This window comes from Meleagris gallopavo, chromosome 22, assembly GCF_905368555.1.
Source record: "Meleagris gallopavo chromosome 22, MGAL_WU_HG_1.1, whole genome shotgun sequence".
Lineage (NCBI taxonomy): Eukaryota > Metazoa > Chordata > Aves > Galliformes > Phasianidae > Meleagris > Meleagris gallopavo.
Genome location: NC_139425.1, coordinates 5,134,853 through 5,158,929, shown reverse-complemented (window position 1 = coordinate 5,158,929; position 24,077 = coordinate 5,134,853). Strand labels below are relative to the sequence as shown.

The following is a 24,077-nucleotide window of genomic DNA, read 5'->3' as shown; positions in this document are numbered from 1 at the left end:
CCAGTGCCAACCACTCAGGACCAGGCTGGAAATACACCTGCACATAAACACACTGGGGCCTCTTAAAGCATCCTCCTTGCACCAGAACAATTCCTTGCTCATCTGCAGTATACATATCATCTCCTTTTCCCTGAAGTGATCACGTTCTAGTATAGTAGGCTCCAGCATACGTGAAAATGAGCTCCTACTTGCACCAAACCCCTACAGATCACATTCTCTCTGTTCAGATTCCAATTCTAGCCCTACAAAAAAAGTACCAACTGCCCAGCAGGTTGGAAAGGAACAAGGGGATGTTGTACATCAGTGAAGCTGTGACAGCAGCAAGTGCTCTAATGGGTCATCTGTAACCCTTACAGAGACAGGGAACTGTCACGGTGAGACACGACATCCTTCTGCTTCACAGTGCAGCTGAAGAATGACCTGCAACAGAATGAACAACCTGAAGTCCTGGTTCAACAAGTGCTTGTAAGGCTGTTCAGTCACACCAGCCAACATGCCTGAAGCCATTACAACTCTGTCCAAGGAAAGGAATGTGGAGGGAAAAAAAAAAAAAAGAGACAAAAAAACCTCATCCAAAGCAGCGGATTCCTATAGTAGAAAATAAACAAGGTGACAAAAAAAAAAAAATTACAAGTGTCATAAAAAAAAGGCTAATTTGAAAGTTCAGTTGCTGTCAAAATGAGGAAACAAATGCTCAAACTCTGGCAGATCAAATGTTTGAAACAAAACAAAGTGTCTGATGAATAAAAGGCCAGAAGAATAAAAGCATCCTTTCCTAACAAAAAAGTAGAAAAAAAAAAAACCAATAGCAACAAGCAGAGTTCAGGAAATGCATCGCAGTAGAACCACATGGTTTTCTTTTTGCATTGGTTCTTTTCTTCGAGAACATGCCAGAGATCTCCTAAGAGTCAAGTACTGGGATCTCTGTCCTACTGGGAGCAGCAGCAGAAGAACAAGATATGACACAAAGCTGATAGATGTGTAGTAAAAACAAAACAAAACGAGGCTCCAAGGAACTCAACAGGGTGAAAAGGAATCCCAGACTGTATTACCACAAATAGTAGCTTAACTATTTCTTGGTTACAATTCCATTACTCCCAGAAGACTTAAATCCAGCATGAGATCAGTCTTTTGAAGGAGTGCAGGAGAGTTCATTAAACCTGAGCCATCTTCAGTGCCGAGTTCACCAAGAACAAAACGGCAGGAACTGGTATGAGAAAGAGCAGACATGGTGAGCTAAGCGTGAACGACTGCAGAGGGAAAGAGGCAACACGGCTGTCAGAAAGCAGAGCCGTGTCTCACACATGTGAGGTGCTGTGGAGGAATTGGCCCCGTGCCCCTCAGCCGCATATTTGCTGGCTGATATAATTTTCTTGGATTTCCAAGACGTTTCATGAAGTTCCTCTGCCAAAAGGCCTTTAAAGAAACCCGTCTGACATGGGACAAACGGGAGCCAACACATGGATGCAGGGGAGGGACCAGGAGCAACTGCTAAGTTTTCCATGTGGAAATTGTTCATCAGGAGAACTCTCCAGAAATCTGCTCCATTCCCCAACATCCTCATCTCCTACTTCCCAGATCATTAATTTGATGACGATACAAAATTACTGAATGCAACTTCAAAGTTCAGCGTTACAATAAATGTGAGTGAGAAGGATTCCCCAGACCTGGTGGGGCAGACACAGCCAGACGTACAGCCCACAAGGACAGCCCCAGGGACTCCTCCTGTTTGAGCTGGGAGCACCTGGCAGCTCCATGTGGCCGGGCCCGGCTCCATCCTGAGTCAGAGAACGCTGGTTAGCAGAGAAATGCAGATGAAAGCATCACAAAGGACAGGCAGGAGTGGGAAGTGTCCCCAGATAAACGTGTACCTCTGGGAAAGGACAGAAAAGAACAGGAAGCTCCTCACCACAGTGACTAATACACAAAAATTACCCACCAGAAAAAGCTCTGTTCATGTGAGCCCAACTTCCAACCAGAGACTCTGAAACAGCCAAAACAAAGCTCAGGACCGTTCCTTCCTCTTTATTCACAAATTGTTTAGTATGAGGAGAGGGCACCTGGGGAAAGGCAGAGTTATCTTTTCCTTTTTCTTCTTTTTCAAAAAGAAATTAAAACATTCTAAGAGCAGAGAAGGGGGAAGGGATGCAAGGAAGAAAGGACTTTCTGGTTTCATATGAAAAACACTCAAGTAGCATGAACACAACAGTGAAAAAAATCAAGATTAAAAAAAAAATTTAACTGGAACCCTCTTGACTTAATATATATATATAAAAAAATCTGCTTCTGCTTTCATTCTTCTGCTCTTTCAATTACTTCTTCACTTCTGAAGGCATTTGCTCTGTTTTTCCCCATTTCTTCCATTCTTCTGGTGCTAGTGTGTCCTGGAAAGGGAAACCCAAACAATTAGCTCTCCCAGGCAACAAAGCACTTCTTTACACAGTACAAGTGCCCCCAGACCCCTTTTTCTCTCTCAAAGGAAGCTTCTCTGAGAGGTGAGTGATAAAACCAGTACTGCAACATAACTGAGGAATTAATACAAGTAGTATGGAAACGTTTAGGTAAAAATGAAGGTCAATTTCTGGTGCAAAAGGAACAAATGAGCCTTGAAAAAACACAAAACTGGACAAAAAAAGCAGGGCTGATTGCAAAGTAGCCTGCAGCCGCTGTACCACTCCTCCACTTTCAACAGGACCATTATATCCAATTGCAACCAGCTGGTAAACACAAAGGAAAGATCTCCAACAATGTGGGCACAGTGAGCCCAGCTTTTTAGCGTCCTTCTCCCTTTCAAGCAGACAGCTACAGGCGTAGCTGGGTGCACAGTCCAACCCCAGATGCTGGTAGCAATACAGTCTTAACTGACATATCTGGGGCATCAGAAACCCAGCAGTGAGAAGTGCTTGTGACTGCACATGGCAGCAATTATGGTTTGTGGATAAGTTATTTCCAAGATCTTCCAGGATTACTCATAGCCCACAGGGAATAAAGGAGTTAAAATACCCAGCTGAGAAGCAGAAAATTTGCAAGCTGTGGAGAACACACTTCCTAAGTATTTGGCAACGGGCCACTAAAGCTGAAAATCACTGGCTCCAAGCTGTGGTAAAAAGAGAAGCATCCAGCAACCAGAACACAGTGACAAGTGACATGCACCTCCAGTAACCTGTCAGAAACTGTTTGCTGCTATTATACCTCTAAACACTCCAGGGAGAGCAGAGGTGGTGCCAGGCTGTTTTTCCTATGGGATACAACGCTAATAGTCCATAGGTAATTTTCCTGAAGCCATCCTCCATGCTATCTGATGTGCAAAAAGGAGCTTATAGCACAGAGCACACGGTTTCTGAGATGCAGCCACCCACACTGTTTTGCTTTGCACCACAAAACAGAGCTCTGTTCAATGTGCTGTGTGTATGCCTGGAGTGCTGGCTAGGAACATGAGAGAGTGGGTGCTGACGAGGTGCACCAGTACCAGCACATTCTGTAGTAATTCTGGCCCCTGGACTTGTCTGTCCCACATGCTCTCTCCCTTCCCCTTTGTAAAATAATGCGTTAATAAGAAATGAAGCCACACACACAAAATGGGCAACATGCAGAGTGGCAGTAGATCTGCCCCCCATCACACTATGGATGTAACAAAGCGGGACCTTACCTGGTCAGATTCAAAGGAAATGAAGGGCTTTACACTAGCACGTGCTAATGGAGATCCTATTGGATGCTTGTATTCATTCGTGGGGAGCTGGCTGCTGCTGCTGCCACTGACTGAGCCATCATGACCAGTTCAGTCTAATTGAAGGGTGAATCCTGGATTGTGTCCTCAGCTGAATGAGACTGTGCTGACCTGGCTTCTGTTGCACACAGAGTGCTTGCCAGCCGAGCAAGGACTTAATTTAGCTCCACCAGCAGTCAGAGTGCCTAGCAGCTGAACAGCCAGGATACTGCAGGTGGGGTAGGAGTACCCACAGCAGGGTGGGAAAGGCTCAGATACGAGCTGCCTTCATTATGTTCTCCTCTAGCCAACACTGCTAATTATTTACAGGAACAGTATTGCTTGAACTATGTTATTTCTACACCCACCATATTAACATGCACATATCACCACAAGACGAGATTATTAAGGAATCACATGAAGACCACCGAGTCTTCAAGGACATACACTGCTAGTATGCAAACCCAGGTGTAGCCAAGGACACCCAAGGACTGATTTAAAGCCAAATAAACAACGCCGAAAGGAGGCAGCTTCAGCTCAGGTACCTTTTTGTGCAAGAAATGAGGAATGAAGTGAAATGAAGCAGACAGCACGCCCAAGAAAGGCAAATTCCAAAAAGACCCTTACTTCTAGAAGAGTTGGTCACTAGCAAAACCCCTTTTTACCGCAGCGTTCTATACTTTGCCAACCTACTGCTCTGCTCTGCAGCGATCCTGCCAAAAGGAGAGAGGAAGAAAGGTTCAGAGAAGACAGGAAGAAGGAAAGCAGCTCTGCTCTGGGAACCAGAGCCAATGATAGAAATGCAAAGAGCAAAACCAGGCCTTCTGGTAACTTCTGAAAAAATATGGTTTATATACAGTTCCCTCCAACCCCTACCTGCATTTTCCATAGTGGAACAGCAGCTTTGCCTCCAAGTGCTATCGAGTTAATTATCAGTGCACTTAACATCTGAGCCAGACCTGCTGCACATTAACAAAAAGTCGTCTTTTGGAACTTTAAAGTCATGTACAAAGGGTTTAACTTTAGCCTAAGGTACAGGTTCTACTTTCAAATCTGTCATTGTGGTCACAGATTCATGTCACGTACAGTGAAAAAGCACAGAGACACCCCCTGCAGTGTTCTGAAGTAGGAACCAACCACCAGCATTTAGTGCTAACAGAAGCCCTGGTTGAGCTAAGACACTTAGAAGTAAACTTTGTATTTATCTGTATGCTAAGAAATCTGTTGTTAATAATGATTTTATTGTTATCCGTTAAATTAAAAGTGAAACATTATTAAACAAGAGAATGTGCCATACTGCAGAGGGCTGGGCATTCAAGGGAGCAAGTCTGAGACAGCTGAAAGGACAGCACATAGAGAGCTAATTACAATTGTCCCCCCTGCTATAGCCATGCAAGTAGAGATGTTTGAAAGGCAATGTACCAACACGAAACCCCTGAAAATTCTACTCTTCTGTGTTTGTGAGGTTTTGTTGTTGTTGTTGCTGTGCTTTTTTTGTTTATCTTTACTTTTTTTTTTTTTTTTTTTTAAACTGTTCTTGTCCTCTTGTCAAGTGTAACAAAAATATGAGTTCAGGGCTATTTATGCAAATAGGTGTGCAAGGATAAAGAGTTCTAATGGCTCAAAAAGAGGAAGCAAGGAAAGCACAGGCTTGATGGCAAAGCAGGTCATGAGATCATCTTCGAATCCAAATTCTGTATTAGTGCAAAAGTGCTAAAAGTTAGATCTCACGTGGAAACTCCATGTGGCAGAAGTGCAGGAGAGCTAGGAGTCCAACTTCTGTTTAACACACTGTATTGGAAGCTTGGATCAGCAACCAGACTGCAGGCTGCCTAGTGTGGCACAGGGCACAAAGGTGAAGCATCCACACAAAGACTGTCCATACTGGGCAAGGCATTGCTGTACCATGCTTGCAGTACCCACCCAGGTGTGCACAGTACAACTCAGTGACACAGAGCTGCTATGGCACAGGTCCCAGTAGCAGCAGCCCTGTCTTCAGCAGGGTTGCACAGCCTAGGAACAAAACCGCACTGGGCTAGATCTACAACCTCTAGTTGTAGAGAAATCTTGCCCAGGGCTGGCTGGTGTTTCACACTGCTTGATGTAGATACCTGAGTGCATTTATTACAGAATCATAGAATATTTAAGTTGGAACAAACCTGCGGAGATTACTCGCTCCAACTGTGAGCTCAAAACAGAGCTAACTTTAAAGCTGAAGCAGATTGTTCAAGGTCATATCCAGCCAAGTTCTGAACATCTCCAGGGAAATAAAGGTTTTACAATCTCTTTAAATCCTCCTTTCCAGTCTCTGTCCACCTTCAATGAATTCTGCATCCTTAACGTTCGTCAGAATTTTCCATGTTGTTCCTTGTGTGTTGCACTTTGTCTGTATTACAATCCCTCAAAAAGCAGCTGCCTCTCTTTTCTAATTCTGCTTCAGCTAGAAGACAGCAGTAAGATAATCCACAACTTACTTTCCTCCTCTTAAAATGTACCTCACAAGCACAGTTGTATAGGAGCATAGATTTTCTGCATTTTTATCAGCTGGAATTATCTAATGTTATCAAAACTTGGTACATAACTAAGTGAAGCAGTTGTGTCAGGGAACATCTGGCCAGAAGTGGGTTTCCCCATGTCATGGTGTATATGCTTTCTCTCATTGCTTTTTCCATGTGTCTGACCACATCAGCAAGAAGACACACAGCCCATCTGCTCTGAAGGAGCACCTCATTGCCCTAATCTGTTCATTCTAGGGGTTAACTTGAAAACAGGCATAAGAGTCCCCCCATCCAAGACTGAAGAACTAAAAGCAATGCTCGTCACTGTATCAGTTACTGATATACACTGATGTGTTCTCCTCCCTGCAAATTTAAAAGCAGCTCCCACTAATGCATCTAAGCCTGGCTTACCGTTTTACTGCTTTCTGAGCCAGCATCCTATTGCCTGCCAGGAACGTGACACCACCCAAAATGGCCAAGTACTTCAGAGTTTGGAACATGTTGAGCTGAGTCCAGTAGACATACATAAGTCCCAACATTGCTGTGAAAAAAGAGAGTCCAGAGTTGAAACTGTACTACAAAGAAAGACCATTAGCTATTCCCAGAACGATTCTTGTACTGCCACACCTAAGCACTTGGTTTCTAACTTGTCTCTGAAGCTCCAAAGGGACAGATTTAAGGACTATGTATGTATAACTGCCAGGAGAAGAAGGCATCTGGGTTTCCATATTTTAGAAAAATGTGACACTGACAGCTTGCACCAAATCCTCCGGTGACATAATTATGGACATATTACAGACTTTGGAGGCTATTAAAAGATGGAGGATATTCTGGACTGTAACAGAGGATATTAACCTTTGCTCACTTTTAAGAGCTTATAAAGCTTTCAAGGAAACTGGCTTGGATTAAGCAGAATGTTGTCATATGGAAAGCAGTAGATCCAGCTCTCCCGACCTGCTGTGTTTCTGAGAGTCTACCAAGACAGTAAATAACTATGTGACCCAAAGTACAATAAAACTGATGACAAAACCTGGTCCAGCCTAAGAAGATTTTCACAGAAAGCACTGTAAAAGAAAAGATGTAGACAACAGTCCCACATGTTTCAATCCCTACAGAAACTCTACTTACAAAGGCTAAACATGCAATAACAAAAGTGTGACCTCTGGAAATCAGAAGTTCTATTAAGTACTGATAAACAGTTGTGAGAGGAGCCCAGATAATGACCGTTGTTATAAGCTGATGGCCAAGACAGATTTATCATCATATTAACAATCATGAAAAGCAGGAAGGCAGATGAAAACAAGAGAACAAACGTTATGCTATTATGTCATTATAGTTAATAGGCTGCAAGCCCATTTACCAACATGGCTCACATCTGTAACTCCCAGGTGAGAAGGTCAAACATAGCAGAAAGCCTCTGACACTTACCAGCATGTCCCATGTGGAAAACAATAGTGCTGGGAGCAAAGCTGAAGTTGGAGATGTTGGCACCAATCTTTACCCACTGAAATGAAAAGAAAGAAAACCTGAATAAACAGTCCTTGTAAACACAAGCTTTTATTTTAAACATAAAGGAAACAGTCTTGAAAGATACTTAAGTTCTTCAATGAATATAGAGTATTCTCTACAGAAGCACATTGTTTTCTGGTACAGAGGACAGTAATTTTGTCAAAGACAGTACTGTTGAGCTCCTTCAGCAGAAACTTCTCCTACTGCTTAAGTCTGCAAAGGCAGTTCCTCACTTATCTTTCTTAAAGCAACGAGAGGGCATTATTCCAAATCTATGTTTTCCAGAAAAAATAAATAATGTCATTTATTTCCAGCTGAAATAATTTCAATTAACAACAACAACCAAAAAAATGCAAAAAAAGGAAACATTCAAGTTTTGGACAGAGCAAAAGACCACCTACAGGTGCAAGATCTTTCTTCATAAGAACAATTTCAGTTTTTAGCAAATGGAAGAGAAAGGCATGAAAGATGGAGAAAGATGGTAGCAGTGAAATTCCTCACTGAAGTGGTTTGTCATCAGCACGTGTTCTGCTAACTGCAGAGAGCAGTGGACATGACTATTTGAATGCCAACTTTCACTGAGAATAGCTAAAGGGAAATCACTGCAAAGCAAGTAAGGTATCAGATTTACCCTCCAAATACAGTGTAATTTAACTTGACTAGATGAGATTTGAGATACACATCAAGTACAAAACACTGAATTGATGCAGTTGAAATAGAGCTAGATGTTTCAACTACCAATAGACAAATACCAATTAAGTCTACAAATGGGAATCAGGCTGATGGGATTAAGTAACAGATTTTGTGATGGTTATGTTAAGTGCAAGACAGAATCACTGCTTCTCTCCTGTAGAAGCCTGATGTTAGTTATAACTTATCTGCCCACCATTATTCAACATGACTAGAAGAACCACACTGGAGAAACCCCACTTCTAAGTGGCAGCAGTATTTTTCTCTTTTGACTATGAACTTGAAAAAACAGTTATAGACAAAACAAACCAACATTCTGCACAGACACTTGCTAGCTATTACTGCAGCAGTGCTGTGCTGATTATAACTAGCCAGGAGTTATAAAGTTCAGATGGTCAACTTTCAAAGTGACTTTAGACTGAATGGGAAAATTTCTCCTTGTTCTGTGGCTCAGTTCACTCACCAGAATGAGCAGCAAGAGCAGTGGTGAGAGAATCAGGGCTGTGAATGTGTTAGATACCACAGTGGGAGGCCTCTTCTCAGGTTCCCTGAAGAGGTGCTGCAAACAAACAAACTCAGCTGGTTAAAAGGTATTCAACAGAGCACCCTCTCAGCTCCAAGGAGGACTGGCTGCAGCCCTGCTGCTGTCTGGTAGGTGTTGTTCTGGATGATAAGCATTCCTCTGCTGGCAAAGCACAACACTTTAAAGTAGCATCTATTGCAGTCTTACTCAGTTAACTTTTCCTCACACTCACAGAAGCAGTGGTTAACTTGTCATCAGCACAAGTGTTCAGAATGATGCAGAAAGCTTTCTGTGGCACCTACTATCTGCTCTACCTCTCTTGTTTGAGTCTTCTCATTGACAACAGTTGGTCTCTCCTGGTAGGACACATAGCTTATTCATAAAGCAGAGGACTGCAAAGTATTTCTTTCCATTAAGTAGTAAATTTTTTTTCTTTAATTACATTACTTACACAATTAATGCTTCTGTGGGAGATTACTAATCAAAACAAAGTTATAATGGGAACAAAGACTAGATAAACTAAAGTAGGATTAGCCCCCTCCCTCCAGTCTCTGCACATGGCTTTTGGTTTTGACTGTACCTTAATTTCAGGCTTGGGAACAAAGAGGTTCTTGGACTGGACTGTGGATGGCACATCTTCTTCTGGGAATTTAATCACAACATCAGCCTAAAATGAAATCACATAACTTCAGGAACTTTAATGTTTTTTTTTTTTTTTTTTTTTTTTAAGTTTTCTAAAGCCTACTACATTACTGCTGCCAGTTTGCCAATCATGGCAACCATGCACTGAGTGATTTTGTCTTAAAGGAATCTACAAAAAAGCCTCCAGAGTTGAAAAAGAAACTTTTCCTGAACAGAAGTAGTAACACTGCTAGAAGTTGGACTTATTTCCAGCACAGCAAGCACAGAAAGCCTAAGCCTTGAAGTGTTTGCTGTGAACTTATAATCAGTCACAAACACTCTCAAGTTTCTAATGTATGCTGTGAAGAAATAAACATTTATTTAAAACCCACTCTGAAGCTCACTTGGAGTTTGAAAACTTAAATAGCAAACCTCAGAGTCCAAAAGTGGCCAAAAAGTTTTTGTTTCACTACAACAACAAAAACATCCGAGTTTTTTTTTTTTTTTTAAATTCCAAATCTGTACAAAATCCTCCTGCCAGGCTGTCAGTCATCTCAGAACCACATCACCACACTTCCAGCTACGTACCACATTCCACAGGATTGGATTTTCCAGAGTGGCATCTCCAATTATCAAGTACAGAGTATAGGTACCAGAGGCGGAGTCAAATTCAGTCTTCCTTTCAGAGGTATCCAGTTCAAACTTGTATACATTCTTGCTATCTGGTTCTGCAACAAAAACTACCTCCTGGCCAGTCTTCTGGTTGTGAAGTCGGACAAAAGTCTGAAAGGAAGGATTAGAACATTGCTGGAATATCTCACTGTGTGAAACGAGAGATTGGGGAACGAACTGAGAGGCCTGCTGTCTCTACTCCTAACAATCAGTAAAGCACAATACCTCTTCAAATAATTCTATTAACACAGGATCAACACTGACCAGAGGCCTACCTGAGGTACAGGGCAGTATAATGAATGCTACCGGAGAGAGTAAGTACAACAACACACAGGAGGAATGCGTGCATATCTGCTTTTCTTTTTAAAAAATTATATATTAAAAAAATAAACTCTACAATCGTGGACTTTCTCAGCAAACAATCTATATTCCAAAGGACAGAAATGTACTTTTACAGTGCAAACTACCGACACTTATTTTGCAGACAAAACAAATGGGCTGAATCCACCTCCCTCCTACCAAGACAAGTAATTTTTCCACAGTCCATGTCAAAAACATAAGGCTTTTTGAAACCTATTGAATCTTTCCAAGAGCAACTGTCATCTCAGATACTACAAAATGGAACACTGTGCTGACACAGTAATGACAAGAATTTGTTCCAACCTGGTGAGGAATGAGATCAGCTCCACTGTTCACATCTATCAGCTGGAAGGATAGAGCAAAATTCTGGTGGCTGTCAGCGGTGAAGGAGCCCTTGGCTTTGGCTGGGTAAGCTACCCTAAAAAAACAAACAGAATTGAGGTGATCATCCAAAAGAAGGCCTGGTGTTCTGTGAAACCAAGGCGTGCAAAGCTGCACTAACAGCACTGTAGTCTACCAGGCACAAGTGATCTATTTTAATGAAAAGTCAGATCAGCTAGTATGCCTTTCTGTTCTGACATAATTGAAGAATAATAAAAAAAGGAACAAAATTCCTCTGTATTATTCCTGTGAGCTCCATATCTTGCATATTTTCATGTAAAAAACATTAGTTCACTGAAGAGTTCAAAGAAACACAAGAACAAAATTTTGCTAATCCTACACCCCACGTTTCATTTAAACAAAGCTGTGCTACAAGAAGATGTGATGGCAGTGTCACAGAAGAGCACACAGATTTCAGCACAGGAAGGCTGTATCAATGCAGAGAGGACCTCAGCGAAGCTATGCAAATGAAGTAAATTCCATCCATTATGTTTTAACTGATGGCAGTCAAAAAAGCAGCTAAAAGTTCAAGTAAACCTAGCCACAACATAACCAAACCCCCCACGTACATTGTACGTGTTGTGTTAGAGCTTCTCTAACAAAGCTCAATCATAACAGAAACATTAAAGCAAATATTTTAACTTGGTTTTGCTACAGAGAGACGACACCGGAGGAACAGAAGATTAAGCTTGTCTGATTTCTCTTAGTACTTATTTTAACATTAAGGAAATCTTGTATAAAAATAATCACTATTCTCCCCCCCAAATTGGGGCTTAACAGTTTAAGAAGAATAGCAAATAGCACTGGTATAGTTTTGTTGGCATTCCAAAACAAGATTTCCCTGATTTAGCTTAAGCAGGTAAAGCTCAGAAGACCTGCAGTCTAGAGCCAGAATTGCCCCTTAAAGAGTCACACAACGAAGTGTTTTACCTGGTTGTTTTTGGTGCAATGCTCTGATCTTTATCCACGGTAGAAAGATCTACATTAGTAATCCCAACTTCTGTGGACACTTTTACTTTCAGCTGCAACAAAACACAACAGAAAGTTACTGGGACCACTCCTACTAATTATGGTCGAGTTCATGTTCACTTCAGAAGCTCTAGTTCTTCTGTCCCCTTCCCCACAAAGAATCCTTCACTAAGCCAAGACAGAACCTAACCAGAAAGGCAGATCTACAGCAAATTCCCTTTTGGCAAAGCTCCTACATCAGTCACTAACCCCAGCCCACTCCCTTCCCCTCCACAAGCTGCCACCTCTGAAGACAGCTGATTCTCAGTCATACAGGAGTTGGCTCCCCCTGGAGCACTGTTTTTAATGAAACAATCCAAATATCCACATCCAACTAGTTTTCCTCTTAAACGAGCAGAAGCTAGCAATTAAATCTGGCATCACATGCAACATGAAGTTGTACATGCACGTGTACATGCATGCATTGTGTCCTGGACAGCAACCTGAGATGAGGGAAGTCTCCAGACAGCAACCAGCTATGCCTGTGTTGGCTCCTAAAGCCTAAAAGGTTTCTGTTGGTTTTATTTTATTACCAGCAGGCAACAGCCAAAGCATTCCTGCAGATCTGCAGTTTTTTTTTTTTAATACCGTGCCTCTGAAGGCTTGCTATTTATCATTTAGTGCACGGCAGCCAATAAGGCTCTGCCGTTTATCACAACTCTTCTGTGCTAAGTGCTCTACAAACCCAGGCAGAGCAATGATTTCCTGCCCCTCCCGCCCCAAAACCACAGACAGTGAGCTGCAGTGGGTTTGGCCAACTCCATACCTCCTCTCAAACACAAGCAGTTCCTACAGTGTGTACTTTTTAATTAGCACATTTGTTCTCACAACTTACAAATGCTCCTCAGGAGAATTAGTTTCATTGCCAAGATATTTTCCAACATATACTACAATTTGTTGCTGCTGGTTTGCTCGTGTGAAACAGCCCCCACCAAACTATTCAGGTCTGACTTCAAACACAACAATTTTGACCGTTCCTTTACAATGAAAGGTGTAATTTAATAAAGAAGTTGGCACTGAAAATGGATCCATTAACATACAGACTACTCAGACTAAGTGTAACAAAACCATATTTCATTCCAAGGTGGGAGCAAAGAAAGATGGACTAATGAAATAACCATTAAAAAAATAAAGTTACATGAAGGCAACTCAGAGCTGCTGCACACAGCCCCTCTGACTGAACAGAACACAAACATCTCTCAAATATTTTAATGTCAGGAAATGCAGGCTCTGCCTGGAGTAATAACCCACTGGTTTAGCTCATTACTGTCAAAAACGACGGGTGCATTAAGGACAATTAATGCTAATAACAGCAAGGAAAAAAAAGCAGTTCCCCCAGCAGTCCTCCCCCATAACAATGTGTCTTATTAGAAGCGGCTCACACAAAGCCACCCCAGCGTTAATGCATTCCTACTGGTACCTCTGCGTGCCAGCAGCGAGCTTAAGCAGGGCCAATCAATCCCCTTTTGACACCCCTAAGTGCCATTACTACTACAATGACAACGTCAATTTGACACATGGTAAAGGTCAGCAGTTGTAAGTAAGTGTCTTCCTCTACTCCATGCCGATGATGTTGCAAGACTTTAAAAGCTAATCTTTTCCTTAAGTAGGCAACTAAAAGCAACAATTAACCCTAGGAATGGACATGGCAGCTGTAGACACTACAATGAGTATATGAACAGCCAGAGGTCGCATGCTTCTCACCATCATCCAACTTGAGAAGGAAAGTAAAACCAAACGTTTAATACAAGACTCCTCTTTAGAGAGATGCTCACTCATACCCAGTTAGGAGATGCCAAAAGACCAGCAAGGCTCTTTTTCTAAAGCTCTAGAGCTCACACAGGCAGATGGCACCAAATGCTTAACTTCCAGACATCGGCAAGCTCTAGACAATCACTCAGCCGCCAGCCAAGCCTTGTGATTTACAAGTTCTGATCTGAATGCTCTGAAGAACATTGTTAGTAACTGTTTTTGCATAGCTACTTTAAAATATGGGCTGCTACAAGAACACTTCCACTACCAGCCTCTGTCCACACGCTGTCAAATCAGCAAATATCTAAGTGATAAGTCAGTCCTGAAGTGTACAGAAATCTCTTTTGATCATACACTAATCTGGTTACTGGTCATAATCCTGAGCCAAAATCCAATCCATGTGCCAGAAAAATACATGCTAAAAATGCCATGCAACATTCTTAGCAGACAAATAAAAAGCTGTTTCACTGAATAGCACAAAAATGAAATGCCACCCAAACACACACCCACCTCAACTTTGTTAGCAATAAATCGGTTATCTCCATCAACACTGATAGAGAAATCATAATATCCACTTGCAGGTTTGACATTCATGAAGTTCAGCTCAAAGACCTCCCTACAATTAAGAAAAAAGCAAAGTGTTAAGAACCTTCTAGGACATGAACAGAGTGGCCTACAAGTAACATGTCTTGCTACCCAGATGTCTCTAAATCTATTAAACAGACAAACAGAAATGCTGTACAGAACTAAAACTAATTAGTGTGGGGTGAAAAATGTGTTCAAAGTTCCCTCAAAGCGAGGAGCATGTTGCAACTTTGCAATCAAAAGACCTATCCAACTGAAATTCAGCTCACAATAGTGCTCAGTCATCCACTGTCAACAAAATGTAACAACAGCATTTGGAGTTTTCCATCATACAAGCATATACCTGGTAGAAAAGCATAAAAGAGAAGCAAATACAATCCTGTTTAAATAACATTTATTTTCCCTCAACTCCAGAATAAGATTACGTTCTTACCCTGACAGAGCAAATGCTGTCTGCTGGAGGACAGTGGCTTTGGTAGATGCAGACTTGGCATAGTCTAGCTTTACAGAAGCTTCAGTGAGTGGCTTGGACATAACATTGGTCACGTGAAGCTAAAAGAGCAAAACAAGAAATTCTGTGAAATCCACCATCTCACAAGGACTGCAGCTGCACAGACTGCCCCTTTCTGTATTATGTACCCAGGCTTCTCTCCTGCCCAGAGTCCCAGACTGACTCAGTCCCTTGTAACACAGTGGAGAAAGCTGATGTTTGTAAAAAAGCTGACTTCTAAAGGTTTCTGTGTGCTTTTTCAAGGTAGCATCTGCTAAGTCTTGGGTAAGCAGAGGTTTCTAACAATCTTCACAGAAGTACAAAAACACCAAACTGACAGCAGGCTGGGTCCTGGAGCCTACAGTTAAAGGGATCACCTTACACATTACACAGTTTGCCCACATCTACAAGACGAAAGACTGAGTCAAGAGATGAGTTAAGGTCTTCATATAAGGACTTACCCTAAGTACAGGCTGATGGTGAGACACAGCTGCAGGACCATCAGGGACAATGACCACAGGCAGATGGTACCGGTTGTGGGACAGAGAACCCGCGGCACAAGCAATGCTGAAGGCCTCTGAGAGTGTCTCAAAATTTTTCTTGCTAAAAATGGCATTCATCAGTTGGATAATTTGATCCTGAAAAAAGAAAAACCACACATTAGCACCAGCAGCTTACCGCAGCTGGCTCAGTAAAATGCTATTATCAAAAACACCATTCATGTAAACTGTTTAATTTCTCCTGTTTGATTTTAAAATAGCTCAAGTTATGAGGTAGCCCAAAATTAGCTATCCTTTGAATGTCACATTTTTGGCTGGAAGGTTCTAACCACAATCATTTTAATTGTACTAAAATGCACAAAACCAGAATTTAGATCTACCTCTTCAGATTACATGTTTGAGAATGGAAGATGCTGTCAGCTCAACTATTCAGACTTCATGCAGCTGGATGCAGGGCTCCAAGAGCAGTTCAATTGCCTCCATATGGCTGAGAAGGGCTAAGCTACATGTTCTGGTTACCAGTAAAACTGAGACAACCTTGGAGTGGTGATGCAAACATCCTAGTGGCTCTAGAAGGAGCCAGTCCAGGCCCACACAGCTTATCCCCTTGGGCACAGTAGCATCTTTAAGCTAAGAGGCTGTGCTTTAAAGCAGTACCCCTGAGAGCACAGATCTCACTAGGAACACTCTGACTTTGTAGCGTTAATGCACCTGCACTGCTCTCTGCAGACTACATGTATTACACAGATTCTTCCATTACTTCCTGCTAGTATGGAAAATGAGGGTTTGGTTACCTGTACTTTGATCCAAACAGAGGATTGTGGGCTAATTTCTAACCAGAAATGAGAAGGATGAAAGAATCCCAAATAAAACAGTAGTTACATTTAATGACTAACAGACAATGAACACTTTTTAAATAAAATCCACTACATCTCAAATGTTCAGCCATGCTTGTACGTTAGTGCTCACGAACACAGCACATGATTACAGAAAGCATTCAGACAGATGCTACAGAACCTGCATAATGCAAACGGTTTTTCATTTATGTGAAGTGAATGGCATGGCTCCATACATTAACCAACAACTGACACACACATTTAAATTGAGAAAAAAATAGTTCCCTTTTTTTCACATACAAAATCTGTTAAAAGCCACAAAATTTGCTTTAAAAATCATGGGGCACTTCCACCATTCATAGGAGATAAAGCTTTGAAGTCCTAACAACAATGCTTCTGATAGCCCGATTCTGAATCAATACCAAACAATTTTCCTTAATTGGTCTTTTTACTCTTTTCTTACACTGTTTGGATGCTGACCGTTAGAATTGTGTGTAGCAGAATCACCACCTTGATGACATTACAAAAATTACTTTGCAGTTAGTCTGCTGGCAGCAGCATGGAATAGAGCCAGCAGTTAACTCAGACGCCTTACACTGGCATCTGTCTCAATCCTGACACTTTGGCTTGTACTTTTGGGAGCTGCCATTCTCAATCAAAAGGTTTACTTGTTAAACAAACAAACAAACAAACAAAAATACCAGGTAGAGAACTTGAAATAACAATTTCTAGCTTGATCAATCTCCAAAGGAATTTCCAAACAATCTTCAATTTCAGTACAGATGCAAGTTTTTGGATTCCTGAAGAAGTACAGTACTAATGTTGCCTCCCTTTTGGACACCACTAATTAGGGTGTCCGTATTTCATCACAAGTAAATAACATTTGTGAAACGCTCTGAAATGTTGCAAGTACTAGGAAAGTGCCAAATAGCTGAACAAACTCTGAAACAAGAGTTTTTTTTTCCCCCAACAGCGTCTCTCAACAAAGGAAAACTAGACCTCACTTGCAATTTCCATCTGTACATTTGGGAAAAAAAAAAACCACAAATTCAGCCTATGATCTTGAAGATGGAATTTCCTTCTATGTTCTGTTATTCAACATTCACACTGAGATTGCCCCTTTTTGCAAAGTGTGCTCATTACTTTTTCCAGTAGAAGTCCTACCCAGTTATGCCACACACCTGCGGTGCACAACAATGACCAGGTAGATCCTTCTTGTGAGCTACAGTGTGCAAGGGAGGGAAAGGCAGAATACAGACCTCCTTCATCTCTGGTTCTGTTCCCACGTGATCTGACAGCTTATAGGCAGCAGCAACAAACAGTGCAGTAGTCTCAATTCCTTCTTCAAACTGCAGATAAACTCCACCCAAGTCATCCAGACGAGCAACAAGATCCTGACAGAAAGAGCCATTTCTACTTCAACTGCATTCCAGTAGATCCATAGAATTTAACTGTACTGTTCAGTGCCAAATCAAGAATATTGGTTGTGGATTCATTGGAGTACTTTATACATAATTTAGAAACAGGAAGAAAAAATACCTTCAGCCTTAACTGAATTTAATTGTATTTTAGTCAATGGACTTTGTGTCACGCTGTGACACAGCTGAAGTTCAGGGGAAATAACTGCTTGAAATTAAGAGCCAAGCCAACTCACATGATACAGAAAAGGAATTAGCCAGATTGGCTTTTCACTGTGTGTTTCATATTACCACATCTTTTAGTATTACAGACATCTAGCACAAATTCCAGAGTAATTGGAGACCAGTGCCTCCCTACCTCTATCTCTTCAACAATGCCACTTAAATCTGCCTGCTGAGACAAGTAAGATGCTGTCTCCAAAGCCTGGATGGTTCTGAAACAATAAAAAACAAACAACTGTATGATTTTTGTTCCTTAGAAGTCATAAATCATTCAAATCAAAGCAACTACAGCCTCCATTCCAAATGATGTGTAAAGTAGCCGTTAATGAGTTCAGTTGACCCCATGCAATGAACACGATGAGATTTACTGGAAATTTAGAGTTCATTAGAGAATGCCACATTAGCTGTATCAGCTTTGCAATAAACTCATAGATTCAAAGGCAGAGAAGAAACCAGACTTTGATCTCTGCATTGCACAGTCCTCCAAACATGCTCCTGAGGCTTCAGAAGCCGCACCGTTACAAGTTTCCCTTTCTTCCCTAGCTTTTGAGAAGAGCTCTATTCTCTCCTCTCATAGTAAAAGTTACTTCAACAATCCTGTGGTAGTAATTGCAAAGACTCCTTCTGCTTACTGGCACATTTTCTTCCACCTCACTGTACATGCATCCCAGCCTACAAAGAAAAAGGTCTAAGGAAGAGCATCCAGCATACCTCAACTCTAAATAATCAAGAACTAAGCCTGGGTTTTGTTTTGAATCTTTTTAAAAGAAAAGGCGTGCATCATCCTCACTGACCATTATACTTGAACTAAACTGAGTAGACTAGGTCATCTGAAACATCACAGAGAACAGTCTAAAACACACTTCCTATATTTTCCCAGAGAGTTGATAATGAACTGGACAAATATCCCAAGTGAAAATACAGTGTGGTCTACTACAACCAGATTACCAAACCAAACATTAAAATACCCTGTACTGCAAAATCCAATTGACCAGAAGATACACACAAAACAGTGAAACATTTCTGTCTGAAAGACTTACGCCAGCACATTTTCTTCTTTACTGAGGCGAGCCGTAAGAGCACTAAGTGCTTCCTGAGATGCTAAAGGAAGGCCAAAGCTACTCAGGGCCCCAACAGCATGGAAGATCTGGCTGATTGAAGAATCCTCACTGACAGCTGCAAGCAGCAGCTCCCTGGTCTCATTTGAAATGGTAACCTGAGGGAGAGTACAGGGAATACATTGATTCACACTTGAGAACAAGTCTTTTCAATCTTTCCAGCTGACTTCCTCCTGGGACAGTACAGGTGAACTACTATAAGCTGTGGGGAAAAAGACATTTATCACTCATTATCTTTCAGTTTAATTAAGTACCTAAGCACTGCTGTCAACTCTCAATTAGTCAGGATAATCCACGCTTCAGATTTATCCTGGTAACGTCCTACTACCTGCTTTTCATCTTACATCACATAATTGTGCAGCGCCCACTGATACTGATGAAAAGTGAGGCACATGTAAAGCAACTGCAATGTAGTAAGTGTGGTCTGTATGTGTATTGTTGCAGAGTTTCAATACTGGGCTTTCATTCCAACACCTTACAATCTTTCCAAGGACTATACGAGTGATTCTGCTTTTGTGAATCCTATTCAAATGCACTGGCTCTTTTTTTTTTTTTCTTCCATAGCTACTGATGTTTCATTGAGAGAGACCTGACACTCCAAGCTTCTCTATTATCACTCTTATCTACAAGCTGGCTGTGCTGCATGCAGGATCAGTTCTGCATTCATGTGCACATCTTGCTGAGTATGCGAGGTGTACCTGGGATAACAATCAGTTCTGTGAAGAACTATTTTTTCTGTAGAAGTGTGACTGTAACTAATTCACTGTGTATTGGTTGAAAGAGCCAGTACCATCATGCAGAAGGTCAGAAAAGAGCTGAATTAGGTGGGTAAAAAGGAAGTAGAAAACAAAAAGGATACCAAATGTGAAACACAGACAAGGGAATATTAAAGGCATTTACACATTGTTTCAGTTACCTGGTTGGTATTAGCCAGGCACAGAAAACCTGTTAGATCTCCATGTCATTCAGGGCAGAGAAATGATGACACATCTGAAGATGCAGCAAGTAGCGTAATTTTAAACAGATTTTACATGTACCAGATTTAACAAAAAATGACTTTTTACAGCTGGGCCTGGTCTTGTCATTTACTGATGGGCATGATGTTCAAAGTAGAAGGTTAAAAAACAACAACTATGAAGGCTGCTCCAAAAGTAATGCCTCCTGTTTAATGATGTTGGCCCATGACATCAGAGCCAGACAGTGATGGTGTGCGTGGCAGTGGGAGCTGTACCTTCCAGCCAACATTCTCTTACATTTCTGTGTGACTGATGGCAGCAGAGGGGCAGTCTGACAGAACAGCATCTGACAAGGGAGTGTGTATGAACAAAGAAGTGGAACTGAATTCCTCCATTCAGAAGAAATGGCACCCACTGACATTCATCAACACTTGCTGAACATTTATGGAGATCGAACAGTGGGTGTGCGCACAGTGAGGCAATGGGTGGTGCATTTCAGCAATGGCAACAGTAACAGTGGGGCATTTCTGCTGGCTGCAGGTTTTGATGAGTGTAGTGTGCAGGTTCTCATTCATTGCTGGTGAAAATGGATAACGAATGGTGTCACTGTGTTCACAAAATCTTGTTTTGTAGCTGAGAATTTGCTCTATTAAACAGTGTTATTATGCTCTTTATATCCACTATAGTTCCCATGGAAATAAATACGAAGCATTACTTTCTGAGAGATGCAACTTCTTCTACCCTGTTAAAATATCAGAAAGTGTCTGAGGAGACAATATTGGATCAAGTACTCAGGGGTGCAGTGAAAAAATACTTGCTTCATATCTCTGAACTTTACCATGTCTGGGACACTTTGTAAATTACTTAAGACATAATAGAGTACAACCCACTAAGAGAAAGTCAAATAGAAATTATGCTTACAAAATGGATGAATAAAGATATTAAGGTAACTGTTTACTTGGTAACACCTGTCTTCAGAAGTTAGGGCTCCAAACTCACCTCGCAACCAGACAGGACCCGGATAGACTGTGCAGCATAGAAAAGGGAATCAACACTGCTGGAGTCCACGTGGGATTTGATGAAATTGCATGCAGCCTGCAAAGGAAGAGATTTGAAATTATGCATCAGTCCTAAGCCACCAAGAAGAATTTTCAATTATACTCTGAAAGACAAGTTCACATACACTGATGTGTATTATTGTATCGAAAAAAAAATAAACAACAAAAGAATTTCAGTATTTGTGATGCAGCAGAACACTGCTCCTGTTTAAAGAGAGGTGAATTTCAAATTAACTCTGCTGCAGTCAGACAAAATTTGAGTAGAACACCTATCAAAATAAAAGATCCATACACCTTTACTAAATAAAAGCTTTGAGGATAGACAACTGATGAGCAGTTATTCTGTGGGAAAAATTCCTTCCAGCTGTATATCACACATGAACTTATGGATGCAGAATAAAGAATTTCAAAGCATACAGAAAAACCATATAAACGGTTACAGTATGAAGGTAAGCAATGAGACTGCTCGTGGATATGTAGCAAGCACCTTACTGACTGACTACATGGATCATTAACATCCTATTTTAATCAGAAAATATCCAAGAAAAGAGCAAGCCTTAACAACTGGGACAGGATCTTAATGCTCCAGATACACAAGAATATTATGTTCCAGTCTTATGCTTATTTTTACTACTTTTACCTCTTTAACAGTCTCATGCTGAGAAGAAGTACACTGCCCAGAAAAGTCATTCTCAACACAAACTTTAAGGAACAAAAGAAATGACTGGTTACCTGCAAATGCAAAGGCTATGTTACCTTTGTCAAAAGTAGGAACCAGTAAAAAACCCAGCCACACAGACAAAAGGTAAAGTAGCAATTCCAAGACAAGCCCACAGATAACCAAACATACCATGGTATGTAGCGTGGTGAAACAAAGTACCTTCAGAAACCTCAGTTAGGAGTTTGTGGTACAAATACACAACATCCCAAGAGAAAAAAAAAAAAATATCTGAATGGTTTTACAACTCTAACTTAGTTGAAATTATGAGGAACTAACTTATGTTCACAGCTAGGTGTTAGTGAGAGAAATGGGATTATTTACTCTACTCAGGAGAGACCTCATAACTCTTTACAATTCCTTGAAAGGAGACTGTGGTGAGGTAAGGGCTGGCCTCCACTCCCAGCTAACAGAGATAGGACAAGAGCTGATGGCCTCAAGTTGTGCTGGAGGTTCAGGTTGGAAATTAGGAAACATTTCTTCTCTGAAAGAGTGGTGATGCAGTGGCACAGCAGCCCAGGGGGGTGGAGGAGTCACTGACCCTGGAGGTGTTCAGGAACCATGGAGATGTGGCACTGAGCGACACAGCTTAATGGACAATATTGATGCTAGATGGGTGGTTGGGTTAGATGATATTACAGGTCTTTTCCAATCTTAATGATCCAATACACCTCAGCCAGAGCACGGGAACAAACTAGAGCATTCAAAAGGGATAAGCTTAAAACTGTGAGATTATCAAAGTTGGTAAGCATCACACTGATGCCACAAGCCTTTTTTTTTTTTTGGCTTGCACATAGAAAAATGTATTTCGTAAAGAAGAACAGCAAAATCGAGTGGCTTCGCTGAGTTTGGCACTGGATCTGAAATGAAGCAATGAACACTGTATCTCACAGGACAGCAGTGTGAGTGTGTACAGGCAGAAACTGCTGCCACAGAAAGGTGTAATTACAGTGCGGGTGAACGAACCCCGAGGCTGCCATTTTGAACCAGCAAACTGCAACACTGTGGGCCCAGATAGTGATGGAACAACTTTGTTCAGACCGCAGACACGCAAGGCGTTGCTCTGACACCGAACAACACCCGGCTGCGTTGTTTTCTCTGCAGCACGGCCCACTGGAGAAACGGAATCACCCTCACGGCTCCGCCCAGCCCCACGGCACACCGCACACCCACCTTCTCGTCCGCCACGCTCAGCCCCAGCCTGTGGAGACCCACGATGGAGTGATAGGCGGCCTGCAGGTCGGCGAACGGCCGCTCCAGAGCCGCCCGCAGTCGGGCCAGGTCCTGCGCGGTGAGGTGGTGGCTGGGAGCGAGGGCCTGAGCGCCGACGAGGAGGAGCAGCAGGGCCGCCAACAGGCACAGCCGCCGGCCTGCGAAGAGAGAACCGACAGAACATCTCGTCAGCACCGCGTTACCCCGCAGCGCGACCCGACCCCGCGCGGCCCTAGCCTCACCCGGCGCCGCCATCTTGTTGCCGCTGCCCGCTGGGCCACGGCGCCGCTTCCAGTCCGGCGCGCACCACCGCGGTACGGAGGTGGGGAAAGGGGCGGAGAGACGGCATCGTTCGCCAGGAGGCCTCCGCGCCAAGAGAGCCAAACGGGGACGACATGAAGCTGTAGAAAATGATTGGAGCTTCAGGGCCGGGCGAGCGGCGGCTGGCGGCGGGGTTGCGGCGGAGCACCCAAAGGTGCCACCGGGCACCCCCTACATCGAGGAATGGTACGGTCCTCCCGGCGGCCCTCGGCAGCGGGCGGGGCGGCCCCTGGCAGGGATGTGGGCTGCGCTGATTGGTCGGGCCGTCCGCGGCGCTCAGCGCGGCACAGCGCCTTAAAGGGGCCGCGACGGGAGAGTGCCATGTGTTGTTCCGTGTCCTGTCGTGGCGTGTTGTGTCGTGTCGTGTCCTGTCATCTCACATCATGTCATGGCTTGTTGTGTTGTGTTATGGCACGTCATGTCATGCCAAGTTGTGCCATGTTGTATCATGCTGCATCGTGTCACATTGCACTGTGTCACACGGTGCCTCCTCACGCCATGCTGTGCCCCCAGCCCCAGCTCTGCTCAGCAGATGCCAGCACTTGGCCTCAAAACTGGGGGAAAGGGCCGCGCTTCCTCCTGCAGAGGGCACCGGGATCCTGTGCTTGGGCCTTGCTGGGAAGATCCCCTGGCAGCTGACCTCATTAGGAGGCTGAGCACAGGCACCAGCACCGTACTCCTGTCTCTGAGCGGGCAGCACGGGAACATTTGTGTCCCCACACCTTCTGCTGCCCCAGACCTCATCCCTAGGTTGGACTGGGCTGCTTCACCTGTTGCTCGCACAGCAAACCCACTGCTCCTTTTTGTTTCCCTTGGCAAACAACAGTTCCTCCAAAATCCATTGCAAAGCTTTGCAAGGAAAAATGTGAGGAAAAGCGTTCTGCCTCAGAGCGTCTGATTGTGCCACTCTGTCCAAGAAAGGG

The 24,077-nt window shown here is 42.7% G+C and overlaps 1 protein-coding gene across 2 annotated transcripts; it reads right to left on the bottom strand.

Annotated features, from left to right (window-relative positions):
• Positions 1-2,005: 2,005 nt before the first annotated feature.
• Positions 2,006-23,229, bottom strand: RPN2 (ribophorin II). 2 transcript variants are annotated; one of them, XM_085241515.1, is made up of 18 exons: positions 23,076-23,229; positions 22,795-22,991; positions 20,845-20,940; positions 18,812-18,987; positions 17,908-17,983; positions 17,391-17,525; positions 15,257-15,433; positions 14,739-14,857; positions 14,231-14,336; positions 11,891-11,982; positions 10,883-10,997; positions 10,136-10,330; positions 9,507-9,593; positions 8,867-8,962; positions 7,633-7,708; positions 6,616-6,745; positions 4,334-4,419; positions 2,006-2,384 (listed from the first exon to the last, which is right to left on the bottom strand). In XM_085241515.1, the coding sequence occupies exons 1-17, from the start codon at positions 23,086-23,088 to the stop codon at positions 4,368-4,370; spliced, it is 1,938 nt and encodes a 645-aa protein (XP_085097641.1). In that variant the 5' UTR covers positions 23,089-23,229; the 3' UTR covers positions 2,006-2,384; positions 4,334-4,367. The 2 variants fall into 2 exon arrangements, with proteins under 2 accessions (XP_085097641.1, XP_085097642.1); XM_085241516.1 differs by lacking the exon at positions 4,334-4,419.
• Positions 23,230-24,077: the final 848 nt, after the last annotated feature.

Bases quoted from the DNA above. Each gene is read 5' to 3' on its own strand.
- RPN2 (XM_085241515.1), bottom strand. The intron at 17,984-18,811 runs GTAAGTCTTTCA...TTATTGTTTCAG, and splicing joins AAAGAAGAAAATGTGCTGGC to AACCATCCAGGCTTTGGAGA. The intron at 14,337-14,738 runs GTAAGAACGTAA...TCTTAATTGTAG, and splicing joins ACAGCATTTGCTCTGTCAGG to GGAGGTCTTTGAGCTGAACT.